General features: G+C 41.2%; 2 protein-coding genes and 1 long non-coding RNA gene across 6 annotated transcripts in view; 1 reads left to right on the top strand and 2 right to left on the bottom strand.

The window, feature by feature from the left end:
* stim2b (stromal interaction molecule 2b) overlaps positions 1–2,637 on the bottom strand; it is a 47,165-nt gene extending 44,528 nt beyond the window's left edge. For 2 of the 4 annotated variants that reach the window (XR_001777587.1, XM_008435478.2), the window contains exon 1: positions 1,224–2,637. Coding sequence is in view for 3 of the 4 variants with exons in the window: in XM_008435478.2 (XP_008433700.1) it covers positions 1,224–1,350 (127 nt within the window). In the remaining variant the exon portion in view is untranslated. The remainder of the gene's footprint in view (positions 1–1,223) is intronic. The other 2 variants (XM_008435479.2, XM_008435480.2) reach the window with 2 other exon arrangements.
* Positions 971–6,583, top strand: LOC108167221 (uncharacterized). Its single transcript, XR_001777588.1, has 4 exons — positions 971–1,146; positions 3,721–3,811; positions 5,133–5,164; positions 5,272–6,583. It is a non-coding gene; the product is annotated as an uncharacterized LOC108167221 (long non-coding RNA).
* The window catches only part of tbc1d19 (TBC1 domain family, member 19), a 17,629-nt gene continuing 2,167 nt past the window's right edge, over positions 5,750–21,211 (bottom strand). Inside the window, exons 4-21 of the mRNA XM_008435481.2 lie at positions 20,992–21,067; positions 20,774–20,848; positions 20,447–20,510; positions 18,880–18,926; positions 18,681–18,791; positions 17,196–17,268; positions 16,741–16,779; positions 14,421–14,533; positions 12,725–12,799; positions 11,912–11,974; positions 10,163–10,247; positions 9,995–10,039; positions 9,876–9,908; positions 9,677–9,786; positions 9,491–9,582; positions 8,337–8,452; positions 8,134–8,204; positions 5,750–7,467 (exon numbers count right to left, since the gene is read on the bottom strand). Of these exons, the coding sequence (XP_008433703.1) occupies positions 7,393–7,467; positions 8,134–8,204; positions 8,337–8,452; positions 9,491–9,582; positions 9,677–9,786; positions 9,876–9,908; positions 9,995–10,039; positions 10,163–10,247; positions 11,912–11,974; positions 12,725–12,799; positions 14,421–14,533; positions 16,741–16,779; positions 17,196–17,268; positions 18,681–18,791; positions 18,880–18,926; positions 20,447–20,510; positions 20,774–20,848; positions 20,992–21,067 (1,363 nt within the window). The 3' untranslated portion in view covers positions 5,750–7,392. The remainder of the gene's footprint in view (positions 7,468–8,133; positions 8,205–8,336; positions 8,453–9,490; positions 9,583–9,676; positions 9,787–9,875; positions 9,909–9,994; positions 10,040–10,162; positions 10,248–11,911; positions 11,975–12,724; positions 12,800–14,420; positions 14,534–16,740; positions 16,780–17,195; positions 17,269–18,680; positions 18,792–18,879; positions 18,927–20,446; positions 20,511–20,773; positions 20,849–20,991; positions 21,068–21,211) is intronic.

The following is a 21,211-nucleotide window of genomic DNA, read 5'->3' as shown; positions in this document are numbered from 1 at the left end:
CCTTTATGACACAAAGAAATCCATAAGTTGGCGTCTGTATTTAACCCTGCCAGTTAAGGCACAATGTGAAGAGCTGTTCAGTCTGTTCAATCAATAAAGCCTAGTTAAAGACGGATGCAAATGGATAGAAAATAGTGCTCTCATTAGTTTATGTCGATACTGCAGTTAAAAGGGGTGAAGAAGGGTGAGCGAGTTCATCTGAGGCTTTAACGATCAAGAACATACAATGACTTCCTAACGTATTCACACTTTGTCCCTGCTATTAACTTTAATGTGTTGCAAGAATTTTCTGAGAGCTCAACACAGTCTATTGCATAACTGTACAAGCTTTGAAAATCTGGAGGCTTGAAACTTTGCTTAAATTGTTTTATTTTTTTGCCACAAAGTGTTAACCTCAGTCAGACCTGAAGGAGAGCATCAATTTTAAAGCCATAGCACAGATTCTCAATTGGATCTAGATCTGGACGCTGACTGGACCATTCTAACAAAGGAATGTGCTTTCATCTAAACATTGTAGCTCTGGCTGTATATTTAGAGTTGTTGTTGTGCTGGTAGTAGGCGAACCTCTTCCAGGATTCTCCTGTATTCATCCATTTTCCCCATCAATTTAACCCCGTTTCCCTATTTAAAACTAGCATCCCTAGGGAATAATCCTGCCACCACCATGTTTTACAATAGGGATGGTGTTATCAGGGTAATAATGTGCAGTGGTAATAACGTTTAATTTTGCTCTCACCTCCTTAAGAGTGTGCATCCACTTTCAAATATCTATTTCTTTGTGCTGCTTCTGTCAGATCCGATTCAAAAACAACACGAAAAGGTTTGTGGTTGTGAGGGAACAAAATGTAAAAAAAACAACAAAAAAATAGAAGGCAAAAGGGTTGTGAATACTTTTACAAAGTACTGCGTGTAAACACAGCATGATTTCCCTGTCGTGCTTGATGAATAAAGTCAATACCCTTGCATTTAAAGATTCTGCAGCCTGCATTTTAGTCATGTCATGCATTCCTCAGCAACGTACAGGAGGGGTAAAAAAATGCATCACTCTCCATCAATGCGCAGGGCTTTCCTCGGCTTTCCCCGAGAAAACCACTGGGGACCAGAGGGAAACGAGGAGGAGGAGGAGAAGAGGAGGCTGTGTGTTCGGTGGGGGTAAATTCTGCACGTATATTCAATATATATTTTTTTAAAAAAATGACAGGCACGAAGCGGGTTGATCTTACCTGTGATGGCTACATTTGCAGCATCAGACGAGTGGCTTGGCAGATCATTCGAGTAGGAGCACTCCGAGCCCAGTACCGCATAGATGACGAGTCCACGTAGCAATACATTTATTACCATATAACTCATGGTGGAAATTAGGACGGGAAAATGAGGGAATTCGTATCCTGCGAGGGGTTAATTAATTGCAAAACACACAGCAGTTAGCAGCCTTAATGTAAAGATAAATATTTTTTAAATCAGAATAATTATAACTGGAAAATAAATGCCGTGTCACGAAAAAAAATAGACACCTGTAATAACGGGAAAGCTAGCTAACATGAAATATTAATTGAAGGTGGGTCAAAAAGGGGAGCTAAGAGGTGCTTCTAATGGTTTCACAGGCTGTTTGAGAGGGGGGCCACCCCATGGCTAATTTTATACATTTAAAAATGTGTATTAGCTTACAAAATCACATGAAGCCTGTAGGAAAGAGCACTCAATAACTACGACGTCAAAAAGAAAAAATACAAAATAAAATAAGCAACACACAAGTAGCGTTGTTTAACCGCGGGGCTACAATTAGCAAAAAAAAGAGTGGCGATTTAAATCCTTAGGTTAGAGCTGTGAGTGGGAAGAAAAACAGTCAGTGTACTTCCACGTACAGTAGTGTACAAACACCGGCATATTCCGCCTCTTCACGTCGAGCAAGAAAAAAAAACAACAAAAAATCCCGGTTGCATCAAATATTATCCATTTCTCCGCTCCTCCTCTCCGTGTAGTCCTTCTCCGAGCTGGATATCGGCCGCACACGACATCCGCCTACTTCCCGAATGAAGTTTTTAAAGTCAGCTCTTCATGGCTCTCCGTGATACAGTATCCTCCCGTCATGTTATCAGCTGCTGCTGCTCGCTACGCTTCGCCTCGCCGGCTGGCTGATGGGGACCAGCGGGAGAAGGAAGTCGGTATGCAAAGCGGCTTGACGTGACGAAAAGGACAGGGAGGGGTGAGGACGGGTGAGGAACTGTAGTTTGCCTCCTAATGCCCTCGCGTGCGGGACACCATCTGATCACGAGAGACCTTTTTCTGGAGTGTTTGTACCTGTATGGAGGTAAATTCAGAGCGCTATCGCCTCCCTGTTACGCCGGGGATTTAAGCTAATGGTGCCCCGTGGGTTTACTTTAGCCACACCACGCAAGAACCCCCGGAAGCCTCCAGAAACTTAGCGTGGTGTCTTCTTCCACAGTGGAGGATGAGCACGTTTTTAACCGCCTCATTGTTCTCCTCCATCGGCCCATCCAAGTTTTTCTCCCCCGACCGAGCGATCCCATTGGCTGGACTGCCCCGACATGGCAGCGTCTGATTGGTTGCTTCCAACAGCACAGTCTTCTGTCTGCTTTTGAAGATGCCCCGCGCGGAAAACAAAGGAACGTTGTTGCTATTGATGGTCAGCGTAGGGTTTATGGATAACACCTTTATAACAGTCTTGAAACATCGTACATAAGCCTCATGATACAATTCATGATTCAGACAACATTAGAATAAAATGTAGAACGATATTATGATTATGACACCCCTAAAACAATTACATAATGTACAAGTAAAATGGCTAAACTTCATCGACTGTCTTCAGTTTATCAGAAATCAAGAGGTGTAAGATTAGGAACACCAGGATCAGGGGGTCCAAACATTTTGTAACTTGTCAACTCAAGAGTATTCACACAGGTAAATAGATTTCTTTACAGGAGAGAAAAGTGTAAATCATGGTAAATCCAAAACTTTAAAATGGTGCATGTTTCCCTTATTGAAAGAAAGGGAAATTAGTATTATTCAGGTGCAGCACAAAATCAGCCTACATCTTCTTTATCCGTCAACCATTTGAGGGATCTCCTAGAAATCCCAAAATTATTCATACCTCTGAAATATAGGTGTAAAGTCCTCTTTAAATTTTACCAAGATGTTTCCTATGTCTGTAATGGCGTTTTGGAGCGACATGGCCAAGTCCCAATTTGAATCTGATAGGCAATCTGTGGAGGGAGATCAAACATAAGGGTGATGGTAAAGAGGTCTTCCAATCTCAAATATAAATTGCAAAATAAATAAACATGTAAAAAGCTGGTAAGCAGTTATTAAAAAGGGTTTGATTGTTGCAGTATTTTTCCCAGATTGATAAGCGTGTAAAATAATCTTTACCTGCCATTTTTAATTAAGTGTAAAAAAAGACAGTCCCTTTCAATATTTTAAAATGGATGCATTGTACTTTTTTTCTATCAGAAAAACAAATCTAATAATTTTGCAGACTTTTAAGAAAAAGGACCAACAGGATAGGCTCTTGGTTTAGCAAATATTCTCCAAGGACTGAACATGATCTATCAAAAGCAGTTATAAAATACAGTATAAGCTGATTTAGCTTGGGTCAGGGATGTTCTGGGAGCAAAAGGGGGGAATAATGTACCTAAATTTACAGAAATTTGAGTGAACTGAAATTCTGAAGGCTTCTCTTTTTCAACATGTGTGCAGGTCTGCTTACTGACTACAAAGCCCTTTGTTTACATTGTGTCACTTTTGTTGCGTGGCGTGCTGTTCTGAAGCAGGATACTCCTGGGGAATGGTATGTACTGGTCTGTAATCCCGTAAATTTCGGAATTAGCTAAAAAATTTGTTATTTTGATGCTAATTTGAAGTAAAAGTATTTCCCTTCTGACAGACTTATGTATCATTTTGACTTTCTTTTTTTTTTAGATCAAGCATTAGACAAAGTTAACCAAAGTAAATGCAAAATGCAATTATTTCAAAAAGAGTTGAAATAATCTGAAGTTGACATACACTGACTAAAAAAAACCCAGATACACATAGTAGTTAAATCAAACCACACTTTTCTCTTTTTTAGATTAGTGTTAGATAATGGATGGATGGATGATAAATGACAGAAAAAAAACTTAGCAAGAAGGGTTTTAAAAAATATTTTTTTATAATTTTATCTTAATTTAGAAGTATACATTTGGTCAGTATTGAGGATAATTCTTTTAAACTGTGTAACTTGGGTAAAACCGTTTGGGTTTCCATCCACAAGATTCTCAGAATATTTCTCTCCCATTCCTCCTGACAGAACCGACTTAACTCAGTCAGGCCTGTAGGCCACCCTGCTCTTTCATGCCTTTTCAGATCTGCTCACAACTTCTCCATAGGGTTGAGATTAGGCCTTTTGATGGAGACAGAAAACATTCACTTTGTTGTCTGTAAACCACTTTGTAACCTCTGGAGCTTTGTTAGAATCTCCGCCCAAGTTTGAACTTTCTGGCTGATGTCTGCAGATGCCATTTCAATATTTCTACATGTTTCACTAGCATCTTCACAAGGTCTTTTGTTCTGGGGTCAATCTGCACATTTCAAACCAAAATGCATTCATCTCTGGGGCACAGAACCAGTCTCCATCCTGAGAGCCATGACAGACATTCCCATCGTGTCTGCGCTTGCATGTAATTGTTTGAACACATAAATGCGGCACCTTCAAGTATTCCCTTCCCCCCCGAGGCATAAACCAGAGTTGTTCAGCTTCAAAATTCTCTTCCTGATATCTGGGCTGATTTCTTTTAACTTTCAAGTCTTGTCAAACAACAAAGCAGCTTGTTCCAGGTGTGGCCCTAAAAATGCATCCACAGGTCGGCCTCCAATTAACTCAAATATGTCAGTTGACCTATCAGACGTTTCCAAAGCCGTGACATCAGCACCTTGGCTTTCCCTCTTTGCTTAACCCCTTAACTGTCACTCTGAAAATGCTTACAAGTAAGCCAATGTGTCCATGAGGACATTGACGTCATCATTAATGACCGTAAAGAGGGTTAAAGAGACAGCAATCGGATTGTATGTAAACTTATGATTTTGAAGATATTAATAATTGAATCTCTCTCTTTCTGTGTCTTTTTATTCAGTGTACGTAAACTCCTGGCTTCCACTGTAAGGGGTAAAGGAGTTTTTCACAGCACTGTGATTAGAAAAATCTAAGACGATCCGAGTACACAGTGCTGCCCAAGCATCTGCTAAGATCACTGTGCTTGATTCAAATTTCAGAACGAAACCCGTCAACGATGGCCAGCGTCTGCGTGTTGATGGACAGAAGGCACGCTATCCTGCAATGCAACGAATCAGCCACCAGGAGGGACTGCAGTATGAGTAAATCACCACAGCAGGTACATGTTGCAGGACCAACAGACTTGTCGGGCCCAAAGGAGGAGCATGACTGATAAAAGAGTCCGGCGTGGGAGTGCTAGTAAACAGGTGGCAGATGTAGCAGAATCCAGGCGGGCGCGGGAGGGGGAGAGGAAAGACGAAAGAGAAGAACAGCATAATTCGATACCAGCCTGCAGAGAGGACAGCAGGGGATGAGGGAGGCGGCCAAGAACGAGGGTATATGCTACATGTAGGGTGGGGGGGCTCATTTAGAAATGATTGCTGAGGGCCTCCAGCATACACTTGTGCCTGTCCAAATATTTATCTTGTCACACAACCCGACAGAAATATTCAGAGAAGAAGCACAGAGGACTTCAGGTGTGGTTACCTTAATAACTTTTAATTGAAAAAAAAAAAAAAAAAAACTTTTTTTGCAGCACAAGATTAAATGACAATGACTTCCAAAGAATAAAAATGCCACGATTGATCATTCATAATTTAAAGAAAATGCTTCACCTCAATGTTGGCACTGAAGGTGCTAAACATCCATAAAGTGTGTCGTAACCCTTCATAAATGCAATAAACTGCATGTAGACAGCAGGCTTGTACGTTACAAAAACAGCACTGTTATTTACAGAGTTCTCCACACAAATTGCCCCATAACCCATACCCAGCATGGGTGGGATTGGGCAAAAAAACAACAACAAAAAACCCCACTTAAAATAAATTCTTATTTTAATGTTGTACCATAATCTCACAGAAAAAATTTTAACTCAAAAATCAAATTTAAGTTATTTGTTGGGGGAAATCATGTATCTTGGGAAATAATTGTTTTATTTTACTTCTCAAAAAATTACAGGTATTGCATTGGCAACCCCAACAATTCCTTTAAAACAAATGATAAGTAATTCTCTTAATTAAACTTCTATAAACTTAAAATTTCTTTTGGCCACTAATGAAAACGGGTAAGACAAGAAAACATGCCATTTATGCAAGGAATTAACTGGAGCCATTTGATTTGATCAGATTAGAGTAAAACTGAGCTTCTTGGCAGCAAACGTCCCAAGTGAACCTGGCAATAACAAAAATAATGACAATTAAAATAACATCTTATGTCCGCTGTTGAGCACAGTGAGCACAGAGTGATGATCTGGACCTGTTTCTCTTTCAAAGACATTGGAAATCTTGCCAAAAATGAAACATAAAAAAAAAATAACCTAGTAGACTCAACTGGAAACGTACAAAGGGCCGTCATTGGATTTTTCAGGCAAAATAATAATCCAGATATGGTCAAAACAAGATTATGTAAAAACAAAATAAACCTCCTCTAACATTACAGAACTAAATGAGAATGAAAGAGGGCCCAACCAAGACAGATTGCATGAAAACAAATGCTCTAAAAGCCTCATCTCTCTGTGTATGCTCCTCAGTATAAACAGCAGGCAATTAAAAAAAAATGCTGTGAGATTATGCCACTGCAATTAAACAGGAACTCATTTCAAGACTTATTTGTGGATGGCACTGCAGTTCATGGCTTTTTGCAGGTTTCTCTCATCATGCTGGAGCAAACTAAGATGCCAAATCATTCATCGGTAACATAAGGATCTAACAGTTTAATAATACCAAGCAGGAGCCGCTGGGCTGCATAAATGGCAGGAACTAATTAACACTTCATTAGGCAAGCACGGAGACGCCACTGCCGTTGCGTCTCCTCGCACGCTGCCGTTGCGACACAATTACTGCTTCATGCAATTCACCTCAGCTGATTGGGGAACTGCCGCGAGGATCATCTTTCCCTACGGCTTAATGAGGCTGGTTTGGCTTTAGGATTAACTTACATACTGTATGACAACTAATACCATCATAAAGGGAGAATACTATTAATAGGGCTAAAGGTGCGTTTGGCTTTTTGCTTGAGCTAGATGAGGTGTGGCCCCCTGATGTCACTTTTCAATAGTCAGCTTGTGTTCATTGTTGTGCAACGAGAACCGAGCCCGGAACACCCAAGAGTCTTCGTGTCGTTCATATGGCGGTGGCGAAAAGAAAGATCTGGATGAGCGGTATGACCTTCAGAGTCGAGAGGTCGGCGAGGACGGCCTGCGGAGCGATCGTCAAAGAAAAAGACAAGTCAGACAACTGTCTAACAATCTGTTTTAATATAGACATAAAAAGTTAAGTCAAATATTCGCAGAGGACAGGAGAGCAGCAGGATGATCCGAGATTCCCACCCCTGTCCTTTTGGGTTCACTGGGGGGGATTAAATTTAGGGACACGATCATGTTTAGAAAGAGGGTTTAAAATTTCAGCACTGGGCCTGAGGCGCTAAATATAAAATAAGGAGCAGTGTGTTATGATGATATCTTCTCTTAAGTAGGGCAGGTGGGAGAATTTGCAAGCAAATGGTGCCCCCTAGAACTTCTGCCCTCCACATAATGCTGCCGCTTGACTCTGTCGTCATAAAGGGGCGAGGAGGGCAACATTAGCCTGCACATAACCTGCATTCAGGGTTACACTAGCAATGTAAGGCTACACTTGAGACGCTGTAAAAATGGTGGTAAGCACAAAAAGAGGTTCTGCTACACATGCGTGGGTGTCAGAGGACAAGACGAGTGCTTGTCAACGTGCTGGGTGGGGCGGGGGTGAGAGGGTGGAGGCTCCTCTGAAGCTATTTCTAGCTTTCTGTGAGTATGCAATCGGGGAAATAGACTCCTCGTTTGAGACGCACCTGAGAACGCACAGGTCTAAAAGCGGGAACAGACAAACCTCAGCCGAGGCCAGTGACGTCACCTCCATCAGGTTCTCAGCACGGAAGGCAAACACCGCAGCTGCAAGGACTGCAGGGTGAAAGAGAGACATGATGGGAGAAGAGGGCAGAACGGCATAGTGAAAGACAGGAAAGATGGAGAATGACGTCAGGAAACGAGAGCGTAGTTGATATGGAAGTAAAGAGTGCAGGATGTACCGACCTGCAACCACCTCCAGCGAGTCATACCCGAGGATTCGATCCCAAAGAAGGAGCAGCTGATCGGTGGAAAGGTATCCGGAAAAGGCCCGGACCATCCACTTAAAGGCAATACGCAGCCTTAGGAGAAAATATGAACTCTTCAGTGACACACTTTTGTTTCTGATTGCATCCGCTACCTCTCACACCAACACTTATGATTCCATGACAGAGAGAAAAATGTAATTCAAGACATAAACACTAGATGGCAGCAGCTCATAAGAATCAGAATGCAATAATCCGCTAACGGTAACAACAGTCTCTAGGGATACTCATGTCTCTGTATGCAAGCTCAGGTGTATTGGATGAAGAAGCATTTTTTTTTATCAGATTAAATGGGATTAAAAACAAGAGCATGTCACACCAGATTTCTAAAAAATTAAAACCAGGTATTATTTGCCTTCTGGTACTTTGCATTGGCATTTTTCATAAAATTGAAAATAAAGAGTAAAGTTTGTGGTTGTGATGGGATAAAAATGTGAAAAACAGGGCTTCTGCAGGTTTCACCATCTCAGACTGAAGACTTTTAAAGACCTTTTTAAGGCCTTTGTGATATAAAATTAAGACCTGGAGAAATCGCGTTCTTTATATAGTTGTGCCTAGATTTTCTTTGCACAAAAAAAGGCAATGTATGGATTAACAACAGAAATGAGTCAGAGGCAAAGACGAATGTCATCCAGCCAACTGGCGATAATTTACGCTAACGAATGGTAGACGCAAAAAAGCTAGCTAGCTAGAAAGCAAGGGTTTATTAGCAGCTGATAAGCGGTAGCCTCAACTGCCTCGAGTTACAGAACATAATGATGTTTGTGCACGACTCAAACATTTAGCTGACAGAAAACTCCCATGAGAAAAACAAATTACACTGAATATACAAGATTAAATAGTCCGGTTTGGCAAAATATAAAACCTGCGGATGTTTTATAAAGTTGGTCTTTAGGGCCAACTTGAACATTTTCTAATGAATTTAAGATATTTTAAGGCCTTAATCTGAGAAATATAAGACTTTTTAAGGACGCACAGACACCCTGAAAAAAGGTCAATGTGTATTCATAGTTTTTCACTGTCTATTATATACATGTAATCACAGAGGTGGGACAGCAAAGTATTTTAACTCACGGCTGGGCACCGATCTGTCGAAGATGGTAGAAGAGCTGAGGCAGGTGGGTTTGGAGTAGCCTCTCAAACTGCAGGCACAGGGACACTATGCCCTGCAGCAGCACAGAACAACAACATAAAGTCAGTTCATTCACCATGTGGAGTGGAGCTTTTAAGACTCGACTTTTATCCATAAAAAGCTTGTACCGAGAAAGAAGAAGAGATGGAGTGCAGCCTAAAAAAGTAGCGGATGTACATTTCCCGGAAGACGCTGTAGAGTTTGGACGGCTCGTTGTACAAGAAACACAAGGGCGCCACTGAGGAAACATCCACAAATTACAACACACGTGGTTGTACGCTGGACGCTTCGACTTGCATCGAAACAATGGAGTTTGACACAACTCACCATACATAGAAAAGCCATGGAAGGGGATAACACCTGAGTAAATAAAAATGCCAGCTGAGTGAGTTTTCTCTGATTCGATTCAAAAACCTTCATGTCCGAATCTCTCAACGTAAACTCACCGTTTGGAGGATAAACGACAGCATACTCTTCGTCTCCCACTTTCCCTGCAAGGCAGGAAAACGAAGGCATTGAATACCTTGAATTAGGAGTACGATCGTTGTTTCAGTGACTAACTGTGTATGTATTCAACGTGTGTATGAAAATGGAAAGGTCTCAAGCGATCTCACCGTGTAGGTAGGATTTAGGCGGAGTGGCGCTGTTGTACTTGAAGTGCTCCAAGACGGCGGTGTCCCGTGAGAAACACAATAGTACCTGGAAACAAATGGAGCTGGACTCAAAATTTGAGCTCAACAAGGATTTCAAGTGGAAAATCCATCATTAATATTTGTCCCTCTTGTGCCAAAAAATATATATCTTCATACTTATTTTTTCTAAAGAATAATATGCAGCATCCAATCACATTATTAAGGGTCATTTTATGTTCTCGGGGCGTGGTGACAGCCTCGAGCGTCCTCGCTATCGCTTCATAAATAACTATATTAAACGGTGCACCTGGAGGCAGCAAGGATGTATCGAAGTACGCTGAGCTAAGCATCACGTGGAGAGGAGGTTCGAGAAATGCTCCGTTAATTGGAAAATCTTTCCATGAAGACATGCGGGAATAAATTAGTTTTCATTTCATTCAAAGATCTTAAACAGAGAGAAGCTCATCATGCGTTCTGGTTGTCTCCATATTGATTTTGGAGATGATTCATTTGGAGGGTTTTCCTAAGATAGATTAGTGCCACATGTAATCTCCCGGCTTTAGAAAAATATTAAGAAAAACATTGTAAAGATACAATTATGCAGTATTCCAACTGCATTTTGCAACTAAAAACAGTAGGTTGCATATTCTGTACAAAAGCACAGAACCATTGAACAACTTTTAATGTTTTACATCAGTTAGATTATTTTTAAGTATTGAAAGTAAAAAATAACTTGGGTCAAATTCAGAATTTTGACGTTTCAGAACCGTGTAGGAATCTTGTCATCTTCAGAGAAACCTTACTTCACTCGTATTTATTCACTATTTCCCTCCCTAAAAGTTATTAGTGTGTGTTGTGAATTTAGGAATATATAAGAAATAAATTACTGTGAGCAACTTTCACACTACAAATCCAATCAGTTCACTGTCGTTTTTTGGGGTAAAGATCTAAATCTTGCATAAATCACATTTATATTTCATATCACAGCTAATATTTAATGACTGCTTAATGATTCTGTTTGTCTTTCAGATCATAGGCTTGCTTGTCCAACTGTGGCAGGTGCCTCATCAAATAATGTAACAGCTATGTCACAAAGATAAAAACAATAATCATTCAAATACACAAAAAAAAAAACATCCACTAAGAAAACATGGCTTCTCTGAACAGTCCTGGGAAATCGCCCTTCACGCTTTCTCTTGTCGTCTCTTAACTAACGTTTTGACATAAAGTGGATTCTTTCACTGCCTAGTGAGTCTGCCGTCAGTCAACACTGACAAGGATGCAGAAGCCTGGTCTTCGATAAACCTTGCCAGTTCATTGGTTTGTCACCAAAGAGCACGGCAAACAAGCAGCTGCCGAGTTAACCTGTTTGGCAAGTGCCGAAGCATGTTTATCGGAGGGGCGTCAAAGACAAACAGAGCAGCGACTGACAGAGAAGCTATTGACGCCTGGTTGGAGAGAAAAACAGCAGATAAAATGACTGCTGTCACACAGAAGGAGTAAACACCCAGGGTGGCCAAACAGGAAGCTGCTTACAGTGTTATCTAGTAAAATACAGAAGAAGAAAAAGAAATGCCAACGTGTGAACAATTTTGACAAACAAGAAACACTGAAATCTGTAATAATCTGTAATACTGACAATTACATCAAATTCTATTGTTTATTTAAGTAAAAAAAAATACTTGAAGAGTAAATAATGAGATTCTGACTTTCATAAAGAAGAGAGCTGACCTGATAGAGGAAATCTTCAAACACAAAGTAGTAGTCGTCGTTACTGGCGGTGAGTTTGACATCCTGTTGAAGCAGAGGGTTTTCACAGATTTGTGACACAGAACAACTTTTTGCATCTTTACCGTCACATATATCCTGTACCTTTCAGGTGATAACAAAAAACAACACATGGGTAGTAACCTGGTTGCACAAGTGTTGCACCCCTTTAAACTATAGAAGTCTTGTCCAAAACCTTCTAAAGGTGAGCCCTCAGCTTTCAATATATATATTTTTTTACAACTTTGTAAAAACACTCCATCTCCATTTGAGGAAAATGATCTACTATTAGATTTCACTACATTCTTTCAATGTGGTTCATGATACAAACATCTTTCGGGGACAATGACACGAAAGCACAAGATTACTTTCCTCAGAGTTCAGACCATTACACATTCTCCCACAAGCCTTCACCGCAAAAAGATACATGCGTATCGTGCGAGATAGTTTTGATCCTTTGTAGTCTCCATGCAAGCTGCTGTTTTAGTTAAACGACATACACACACTTTGCAATTATTTATGACGCTGTAATGTTTTTACATCGCAAAAATCTGTCCCATTTCAACAGATGTGTGTACATTTTTCAGTTCCACTGTAAGAAAAGCAGCTCAGACCTAAACCCTGTGAATTTACACACACACACATAGCAGTAACTTAACATCCAAGGCCGAGTCACTCAGAGGAATGTGTTTATGAGAAGAAAAGAAAAAAAAGCATCTGCTAAAGGCGTGCCTACGTTTCATTCACTCAGAGGAGAATGAGTGTTGACCAGCTCACCTTGTAGATGAGGTTGTCTACCAGCAGGTTGTGTTGGATCACTCCAGCCCTGAGCTGTTCATAGTGCATCATGTCCTGAAAGGGCAAAGACTCAGCAGGTTTTATTTCTCTTACCATCTACAATGGTCATTTTGTTCAACTGAAATCAATAGAAACAACTTTTAAGTGAATGGTGAGCAAAAAACCCTAGTATGTATTCTGCTTTGTATAATTTTTTTTTGTGTGAAAACTCTCACTTCCTTTACAGACACTACTAAATTACGTCCCGTCAGTAAGTGTGATGACAGTCCGGTTAAATCGAGCACGAATAGAGAGGGTATCGTGTTTCCGAGCACATCCTTAATCTCTTAACGCGTCTCCGGTTTTAAACAGCTTTTCAGAGACGAGCCAGAAGGAGAAATAAAAATGTTCTCAGCGACACTTTCTGAGCATCCTGACAATGATCAGCGCTCCGGCTGCGAGAGCAGCAGCGGAGAGCTGAGGGAGGAAACTGGGACAAGTGGAACTGGTACTGTGAACCGCATAAATGACAAAGTTTAAAAAGATTCCTGCTAAAATACCAGACAGACCAGAGAGATGTTACTTTTTTTTTAATTTAGTAATGATATTGTTGATCAGTTTTGAGGATCATGTTAGCGCAATCCTTTCAGCTCCTTCCATCTTTTGTTATGCCCTTTTCTCTTCGGCTCTCCCCACTGGTTTTCTGCCAGCTTGATTTAGAGTCTTATGAACCATTTTTGTTTTGAATTAGTCAAGTTTGGTTTTGGATCGTTATCCGTCCTAAAGACCCAATGACGATTGACGTTCCGCTTCCTGACATAACCCGATTGATTTTTCACTTACATTTTTGAGGTATTCACTATAGTTCGCGCTGCCAGGCAATCTGATGACGCCAGCCGACCATTCAGAAGAGAAACGAGCCCACGTCATCATAGATCCTCCACAGTGCGAAACAGTGGTCATGAGATGATTTTGGACCAGGGTTAAGTAATTTTTTTATTTTATTTTATTTTTTTTATGAAAATGTAATTCAGTTTCAGTAGCAAATCAGTCAACTGGTGTATTTATTCATACCCCAGATTTAGGTTAAACATGATTTTTTAATTTTAGCAAAACATTTCTTTTGACTGGAAGTAACATTCACACTTTTTTACAAATCTGTGCCCAAAAAGACGGCCTTTTTTTTGTTTGTTTTTTTTGTGTGGCTTTTTTACACACACCGAGCAACGTTTGCGACCCTCTTTGATTTGCTTTGTGCTCCAGAGCTCTGATCCAATCAGGCCTCCGATCTCATACGGTATTCTCCAAACCGGGCCCCAGCAGGTTACCCTGGCCTCTGGTGTTTTGCCACACAGGCAGACAAGCAGAACTGTTTAGGCTAAACCGAGCGAAAGCATTTGATTATCCTAACATTTGTACACACGGGACAAGCCAAGGCCAGTTAAAATAAACACCACGGCAGCAAACGCACAGATTATCTCGAATTTATCGGTCAGCTGGTGTTATGTGTCCTATGTTGGTTTTTAACTTGAAGTTAATGTATCCAACTGGAGATTCAGACAAAAATCTAATGGAAAAAAAAGGAGGGAAACAGAAGCAGCTGAGAAGAATTCGAGTTGTCGGGAAACAGCTTGGGAAGCGGGGCAGTTGTGCAAGTGACCCGTGAACTTGAGTGTCTGTGCATCTGCCGCCGTACCTGCAGCTGGTTGGTGGAGTTCAGGATGAGGGCCCACAGGTCCGCCCGGAGCCCGGTGGGGCAGCCCCGCCTGCTGTACTGCTGGGCCGCTGCGCTGTCCTGCTCCATTACAACTGCACAAAACGCAAACGAAAATCAGCAGGATCGCAAAAAAAAAAAAAGAAGGGAACTTATCGACTCTTTGCGTCAATATGTTAATGCTTAAATGAAAACCTCCTAAAACTTTTCACATTTTTACAAACACAGTATTACAAATTTCTTATAGAGCCACATTTGACTGCAATCAAAGCTGTGAATCTTTTGGCGTGCTCCAGTAGACGCTAAGATTTATTCTTTGCAAAATAGCTCAAACTCAGATTGGATGAGGAGCATCTGTAAACGCCGGTTTTTCGGTGTTGCTCCAGATTCTCAGTATATAATTTGACTGGGCCAGTCTAGTACATAAAACCTTATTTGAGTGCAAATTGTAGCCCTGGCTGGAAGGTGGATCCACTTTCCACCTCCTGGCAGTTTGTTTCACTTATAACTAGTCCATTTTCATCAATATTAAGACATTTTTCACTATATCTTGCTGAATGAAGTTAGCTCGCAAGTTAGCTTTGTCTTATTTCAAGTGTACAAGGATATTTGCACTAGAAATTACACCAAAAACCAAAAATACTTAGTAAGATTATGTGGGGGGAAGGGGGGGGGGGGTTGTCCACTTTCCAGTTGTGTGCAACTTTGTATTTTCCCAATTCAAGAAAAATCTAATAAGTAACATTTAAGTTTGCAGCTGTAATGTGAGTAAATGTGAAATCTTTAAGCGGTGTGAATCCGTTGGCATGCTGCTGTTGGTTTGCCAACATCCTGTGCCTGAACTCCACTCCACTCCAACAGTTTTAGCTTGTTATCGCTGCCACATGAACACAGCACAGTCTCACTTTAAAGTCAACAGAAAGCGGTTCCTGTTTGACTTGCTCACGGCCCTCCAGCAGCGCAGATGGGAAAACAAACATCTGCACATCTTAAATCAGGCTTGTGGGCTTTTACTATTTCACAGCCTACAAGAGCATAAACACCAGAAATCAAGATCTTCATATAATTGGGATAGTTGCACAACTTTCTAGAGCCCCTCAGGCACATTTTAATAACTCTTCTGCTTGCTCACTCTTACCCTAAATCTACGCTGTGACAGTAGCCCAAAACACACATCCCTCAGCTTAAGGTGCAGGCCAGTTGTAGCGTAAACTAACACTCTCCTCGGCCCCCTAAATTTCCTGTTTGAAGGCACTTAACACTTGGCCTGGAATAGAGGCCGCAGCCCAGAAGTCATAACAAAGCCAACTGAGGCTGAAGCAGCAAGTGGATGGTGTGTGGCGCTGTATACAAAAAGCACAGCCTGTGTTTTTAAGGCTATTGATGCTTGATTGGTGTCCATATTAAGCTTTGTGTTTACACTGGCTTCATGGCATGGCTTTGAGTGTTGCTCTTACTGATTATGGAACCTGAGAAAAAGATCTGTCAGCGAGAGAAGTAGAGCACTTGTTCCTGCCATAAAAAAAATTATATTTTCAGTTTCTATGTGTGTGTATATGACATGTAATGGGTATTGCTGGAGTTTTCCTTGAGATGTTTAGGAAGATCTATGAAACAGACTCAACTGGAAGAAGAAATTGCTCCTTCCAACAAAACTTTTTGTAAACTTTTAGATGGTCCTTTCAGAGGTTTTATGAGACTTTTCTCCATCAATCGTTTCTAGTCCAGTTTTTGGCCATTTTCACAGAAAGGCTTTATTTTTCTATGTTACACCACCTAGCCCTCATACTTTAATCATTCAGGCATAAAAACTAAAACTCAAGGAATGGGCAAAAGTCTACAATGAATTAATGGCGCATGCTGCTGTGGGAAGGCGCATGGATGAAAAGATGTAATGGACAGAGAAAAAGAAAGGGAAGAAAGGACATGGGGGATTGAGGAAGAAAAAGTACAAAGAAGAAAGCAAGTAAACAAATAAGGAAGAACTGAAGAAAGGAACGGCGCAAGCAACATTTAAGCAATGATATAATGGATAAGGTCTGGAAATACAAAGATTTTCTATAGCCTTATTTTCTTTCCCAAAGAAGAAAAAACTAGTTTAGAAAAATTCTAGGATTTCCTAGTCTGGAAATCCTAATATTTCCCAGATTAGGAGCTATAAGTTCAGCTGATACCAAAGAACAACAATTCTGAATTTCTAACTGAGTGTTTAAAACTGTAAATATTTAACACACATCAATAAATGCGGGCTGCATAACAAAACAAAACAAATAAAAAAAAGCACATACACGTGCACGCTAACCTTTTTTGCCGATCTGAACATAGTCATTTTCAAACAGGTCTAGAGGAAGGAGAGAGCAGAACAGATTAGATCAGCACCGTTATCGGTCTGACTTACAAACACACAGACAGCGGAGGCCATTCTATTTAAGGCATGAACGACAAACTGGAACAATGTCAATATCTGGACTTCATGAAGATACTATTTGAGAAATCCCAGACAGCCAACAGAGCAGCACACAGTGATATACAGCCGGTGGGGTTTACTGGTGGGTGTGCCAAGCTGTTCAATGGATAAACACGCGTATTTAATCACAACAAGAAGGATTTCTGTGCCTGCTTCTCATAAGCTACTGAGCGATGAGAGGGAAGACTTCGACGCTGTCACGCAACTGATCGAATTGCTGTTGCGTGAAAAATGTTTGTTCGTCGTGGATTCATCGGGCAGACGTGAATCTTTTTGCTTCCTGTAAATACCTGGGTGGACGTGTGCGAGGTCGTCAATGCCCAACTGGCCTGAGCTCAGGTTCAGCTCTGCGTGCGCCTGCCTCTGTGAGCAGAAAAGAGAAAAAAAAGCCGTTTCCAACATTATTTAATCAATTAATTTAATTGTGGCAAAATGCATTTGTGGTTCAGTCAGTGCCTTTTATCCCCAAATTTCATCATTTGCTCTTACATTTAGAAAAGCAAATGCTACCGAGTATTCAAAATTAATTTGGAGAAACCCAATGGCAAAAGTGGACTCCTGCTGCTTCTATGTTGTTATTAATCCAAGGCAGGGAGAATGTTATTCCGACTTGTTGGGAGGCCGCCAGCCTGCTTAATGAATTTGTTAGCTTGCAGACACAAGGCAAAGAGTCTAATTTCCTCTATTTGTAATAAGTAAAGTGGTTCAACTTCAGTTCTTTTTAAACGGAAAATCAGCTCTGCACGGAAAAGAGACCAAGTGGTGTTTAGGATTCAGTTTTAATTCAGTAAAAGTTCTTCATAAAGAGGAAACGGCCCTATGTAGTCAGAAGGCTCAACCAATCATGTTCAGTGAGTCTCTAACATTTCATAGTGTTTCACTCTTAAGCAAATTGTTGTACTCAACTCAAAGTCAAAGAGGCAAACTTAACACACACTGATTTTTCTTAAAATATTTTTCTAACAGCCCTCAGGCATTCAGACTGCTTGGTTACCAAGACCATCCATCTCACATCACAACAAGTGACTTTTTTTTAAGTTGATTGGAGTGTCAAGGAAATGTTAACTCCTCATTCATGTTAAATTTATCCAGCACCTTTCCAGTAATATTGACTGGTCAAAGCACTTCAGACACATGACAAGAAGAAGCAGGAACTGAATCTACAACCTTCACATGAGTGAAGAAAGAAGTCGTGCTCATGCCTTCTTTGTTCTTGATTCAGCGACACCACAGACAGGCAAGGGGGTGAAAAGGTTCTTCAGAGGGATCGGATCGTTTGACACGGTGCAGTGTGAAAGCGAGCTGCACCAGATGAAAATGTGACAAATGTTGCAATTTTGGTCCCCAATCGAACTAAGACTACCAGATTATCAGGTGTGAAAACACCGTTGTAGGATGTTGTCCACATGAAAGGAAACTGGTCTTTTCTGCCATACCATTACAAATACAAATGTGAAGTGGTGCTTGTACTGGAACTTTAAGCTGTGTGCTTTGACCAGACAACACTAACAAACATTTCGTGTGGCCCTGGGGTCAAGCAAAGGATGGCGGCATGGCTGGAAATCTAAAACTTAAGGCCAAATCAACACAGTAATGGTTCAACTGAAATCAACCATCAGGGCCGTCACAGTCACCAGAACTGGCAAGGGCTACAGGATGATCAAAAACTCTCTGGTAGAACACGGATACTTTTTGTGCTTATTTGTTCATTACAATGTATTACTGTGTAAAAAAAAATAAAAATAATTAAAAACATATAAGTATGTGATATATACCAGCTGTGGAATATCTCGGACGTTGAGGGGAACCTGAATGAGCCCCCAGTGGCTCCGGGCGCTGACGTCCTCGCAGCTGTCATGGTTGGGGTTCCGCAAACTGATCAACACCTGAGATGACGGCAATAAAGCGAAAAGGTACATCTCCAAATTTTCAACATGACAAAAACAAATCATCAGCAGCAAGAAATGCGATTACCTCGAGGAAGTCTTTGGGTGCATAAACGGGCCTGAAGCGACTTAAGTCTGCAACAAACACAGAAACAACTGCTTTTGATTCTGAGGTCAGAGGAAGAGTGCATCCATTGTGACGACACGGTTGAAAATTCATTGGCGGAACAGGGAAGGACGGGGCTTAACTTTTGGGATGGAAGAAGGGTATCGCAGCCGTTATCGCAACTCCGTGCAAGAGGTCTGGACAGCTTCTATACTCGCAGTCCACAATGTTTACAGCCAGAGAAGGGGGACATCCTAAATGTTATTATACGTCCCTGAGCTGTGATAGCACTGTTAGGACTAAAAGATTGGCCTGCTCTCTGGAAACGGGTCGGCTTCGAGCAAAAAGGGGGAAGGGAAAGAGCTAATAAATCCGGAATTAAACAGCAAAGTACACTGTCTTCCGAAAGTGCTCACAACCTTTGAACTTTTTTTTACATTACAAATAGAACCTCAGCACATTTGATCAGGTTTTGCAATCTTTTTTTTTTTTTTTTATTCCAGTCATGAGTAATTTCAGTTTAATTCTAACTGTTCCGTGAAGGTTTTTGGAGAACATTAGTGAACAAACGGCATTGAGAAGACCAAGGAAATAAGCCCAGAAAGACTAGAGACTGAGTGAGATAGATAGACAGCTACAATTAAATAGTCCAGATCAAAGCATATCCATGTGCAAGAATGGCCCAGTCAAAGCCCAGAGACAAATACAATTGAGAATAGGCAGCAAGATCTTTAAAAAGCGGGCAAAATTTGGTGTCCCTAGCTATTCATATCCGGTAGAGACATATCAAAAAAATAGTAATACATTTACAGTTTACCAACGATAGACGCAAACAAAGTGAGCTAGCTAGCTACCAGGGGTTTGGTATCAGCTGGTTAGCGGTAGCCGCAACCGCCTTGAGTCACACAACGAAATGAAGACGTCTGCGTGCGACTCAAAAGTTTCCTTGACAGAAAAGAAACTGTATAAAATATACGACATTAAATTCCACTACAACAAAATTTAAGATCTGCGATTGACTTATTTAGGGCTCACATCTGCATTTTTAAATTAAGACATATTAGGGCTTTAATTTTAGATACATGAATTTAAGACTTTTAACAGATGCACAGACTCCCAGGACGTCTTTTTTTTTACTTAATCACTGTTCACCGCTTTGTGTTGACCTGCCACCTAAAATCCCACTAAAATCTTTGAGGTTTGTAGTTTGTATTTATTGAAAACATTGAAGTAAGCAGTTTTACTTTTGCAAGACAATGAACTCTTCCTAAGGCGTTTCCAACATCTGAATATTTAAAGTTTGAGTAAAGCAATAAGAGTCACAATTGATGGACGTATTTCTCATTAACAAACCAGTTGCTAGAAAAACCTTAGCTGGATAAATATAGCTCGCAAAGCAAACACAGAAGTGGTAGACCTGGTTCAGAGCAACATGGCAAGTTGTTAAGCTGATGCTAAATGTACCAGCCCATGCATACACATCAACACCAATCTGTCATAGCACGTAGATGACTGCAGGGGCCAAAAACCCTGGGTAATGTCTGCAGACCTGGTTCATCCGTGCCCATCTCGTTCCACTTGTTGGTGAGCTCCTTCTGCTCGGCTCCGGGCCTCTGCGGGAGCAGGAGAGGGAACAAGGGGAGAGGGGTGGGGGAGTCTTTACAAAACAAACAACACGCGGCCTGCAGTACACCAGATCTCGGCTATGTTTAAATACAGTTGTGTGCACGCAAAGGAACACAGAGATAAAAAAAAAAAAAAGAGCCTGGTTACCATCTGGCGAAAACAAATACAGCGTTATGACAGCCTTTCCACTGGGGAAGTCTCTGCGGTTTAGCGGTATTACCTGTGACGGGCCGCGTTTTTTTCCCCCTACCTTACGGGCCAGAGGCACTCCGAGCTCCGTGCTCATGCTGTTCAGGCTTTTCAGGATGCGCTTCTCCCAGCTGGCCTGTGCGCACACATGCGGCACACGTGTGACACGAAAAAAACGGGTTTACATCTCTGAGGATTGGCAAACGAAAAAGACAAAGGGAACGAGAGGAAGACGGGGGGGTTCAAAGGAGTGACGGAGACGAGAGGAGACGCACTGACCTGAGCTTTACGCATGTAGGCCAGCGGCTCTTTGAGATGCTCCAGCGGAGCCGTGGGATGACTCGGAGGCAGCTGGCTGCAACAGGGAAGACACAACAGTGTGATAAAACGTTGACTGCAAGAAAGACTGACAGCTTTGATGATTTGATGCAAATGGAACGTTATTCAGAAATAGAGCGAATTCATCAAACAGAGAATTTTTATTTATTTATTAATAAAA

This window comes from Poecilia reticulata, linkage group LG18 (assembly GCF_000633615.1).
Source record: "Poecilia reticulata strain Guanapo linkage group LG18, Guppy_female_1.0+MT, whole genome shotgun sequence".
Taxonomy (NCBI): domain Eukaryota; kingdom Metazoa; phylum Chordata; class Actinopteri; order Cyprinodontiformes; family Poeciliidae; genus Poecilia; species Poecilia reticulata.
This window is presented reverse-complemented; position numbering and strand designations above follow the sequence as displayed.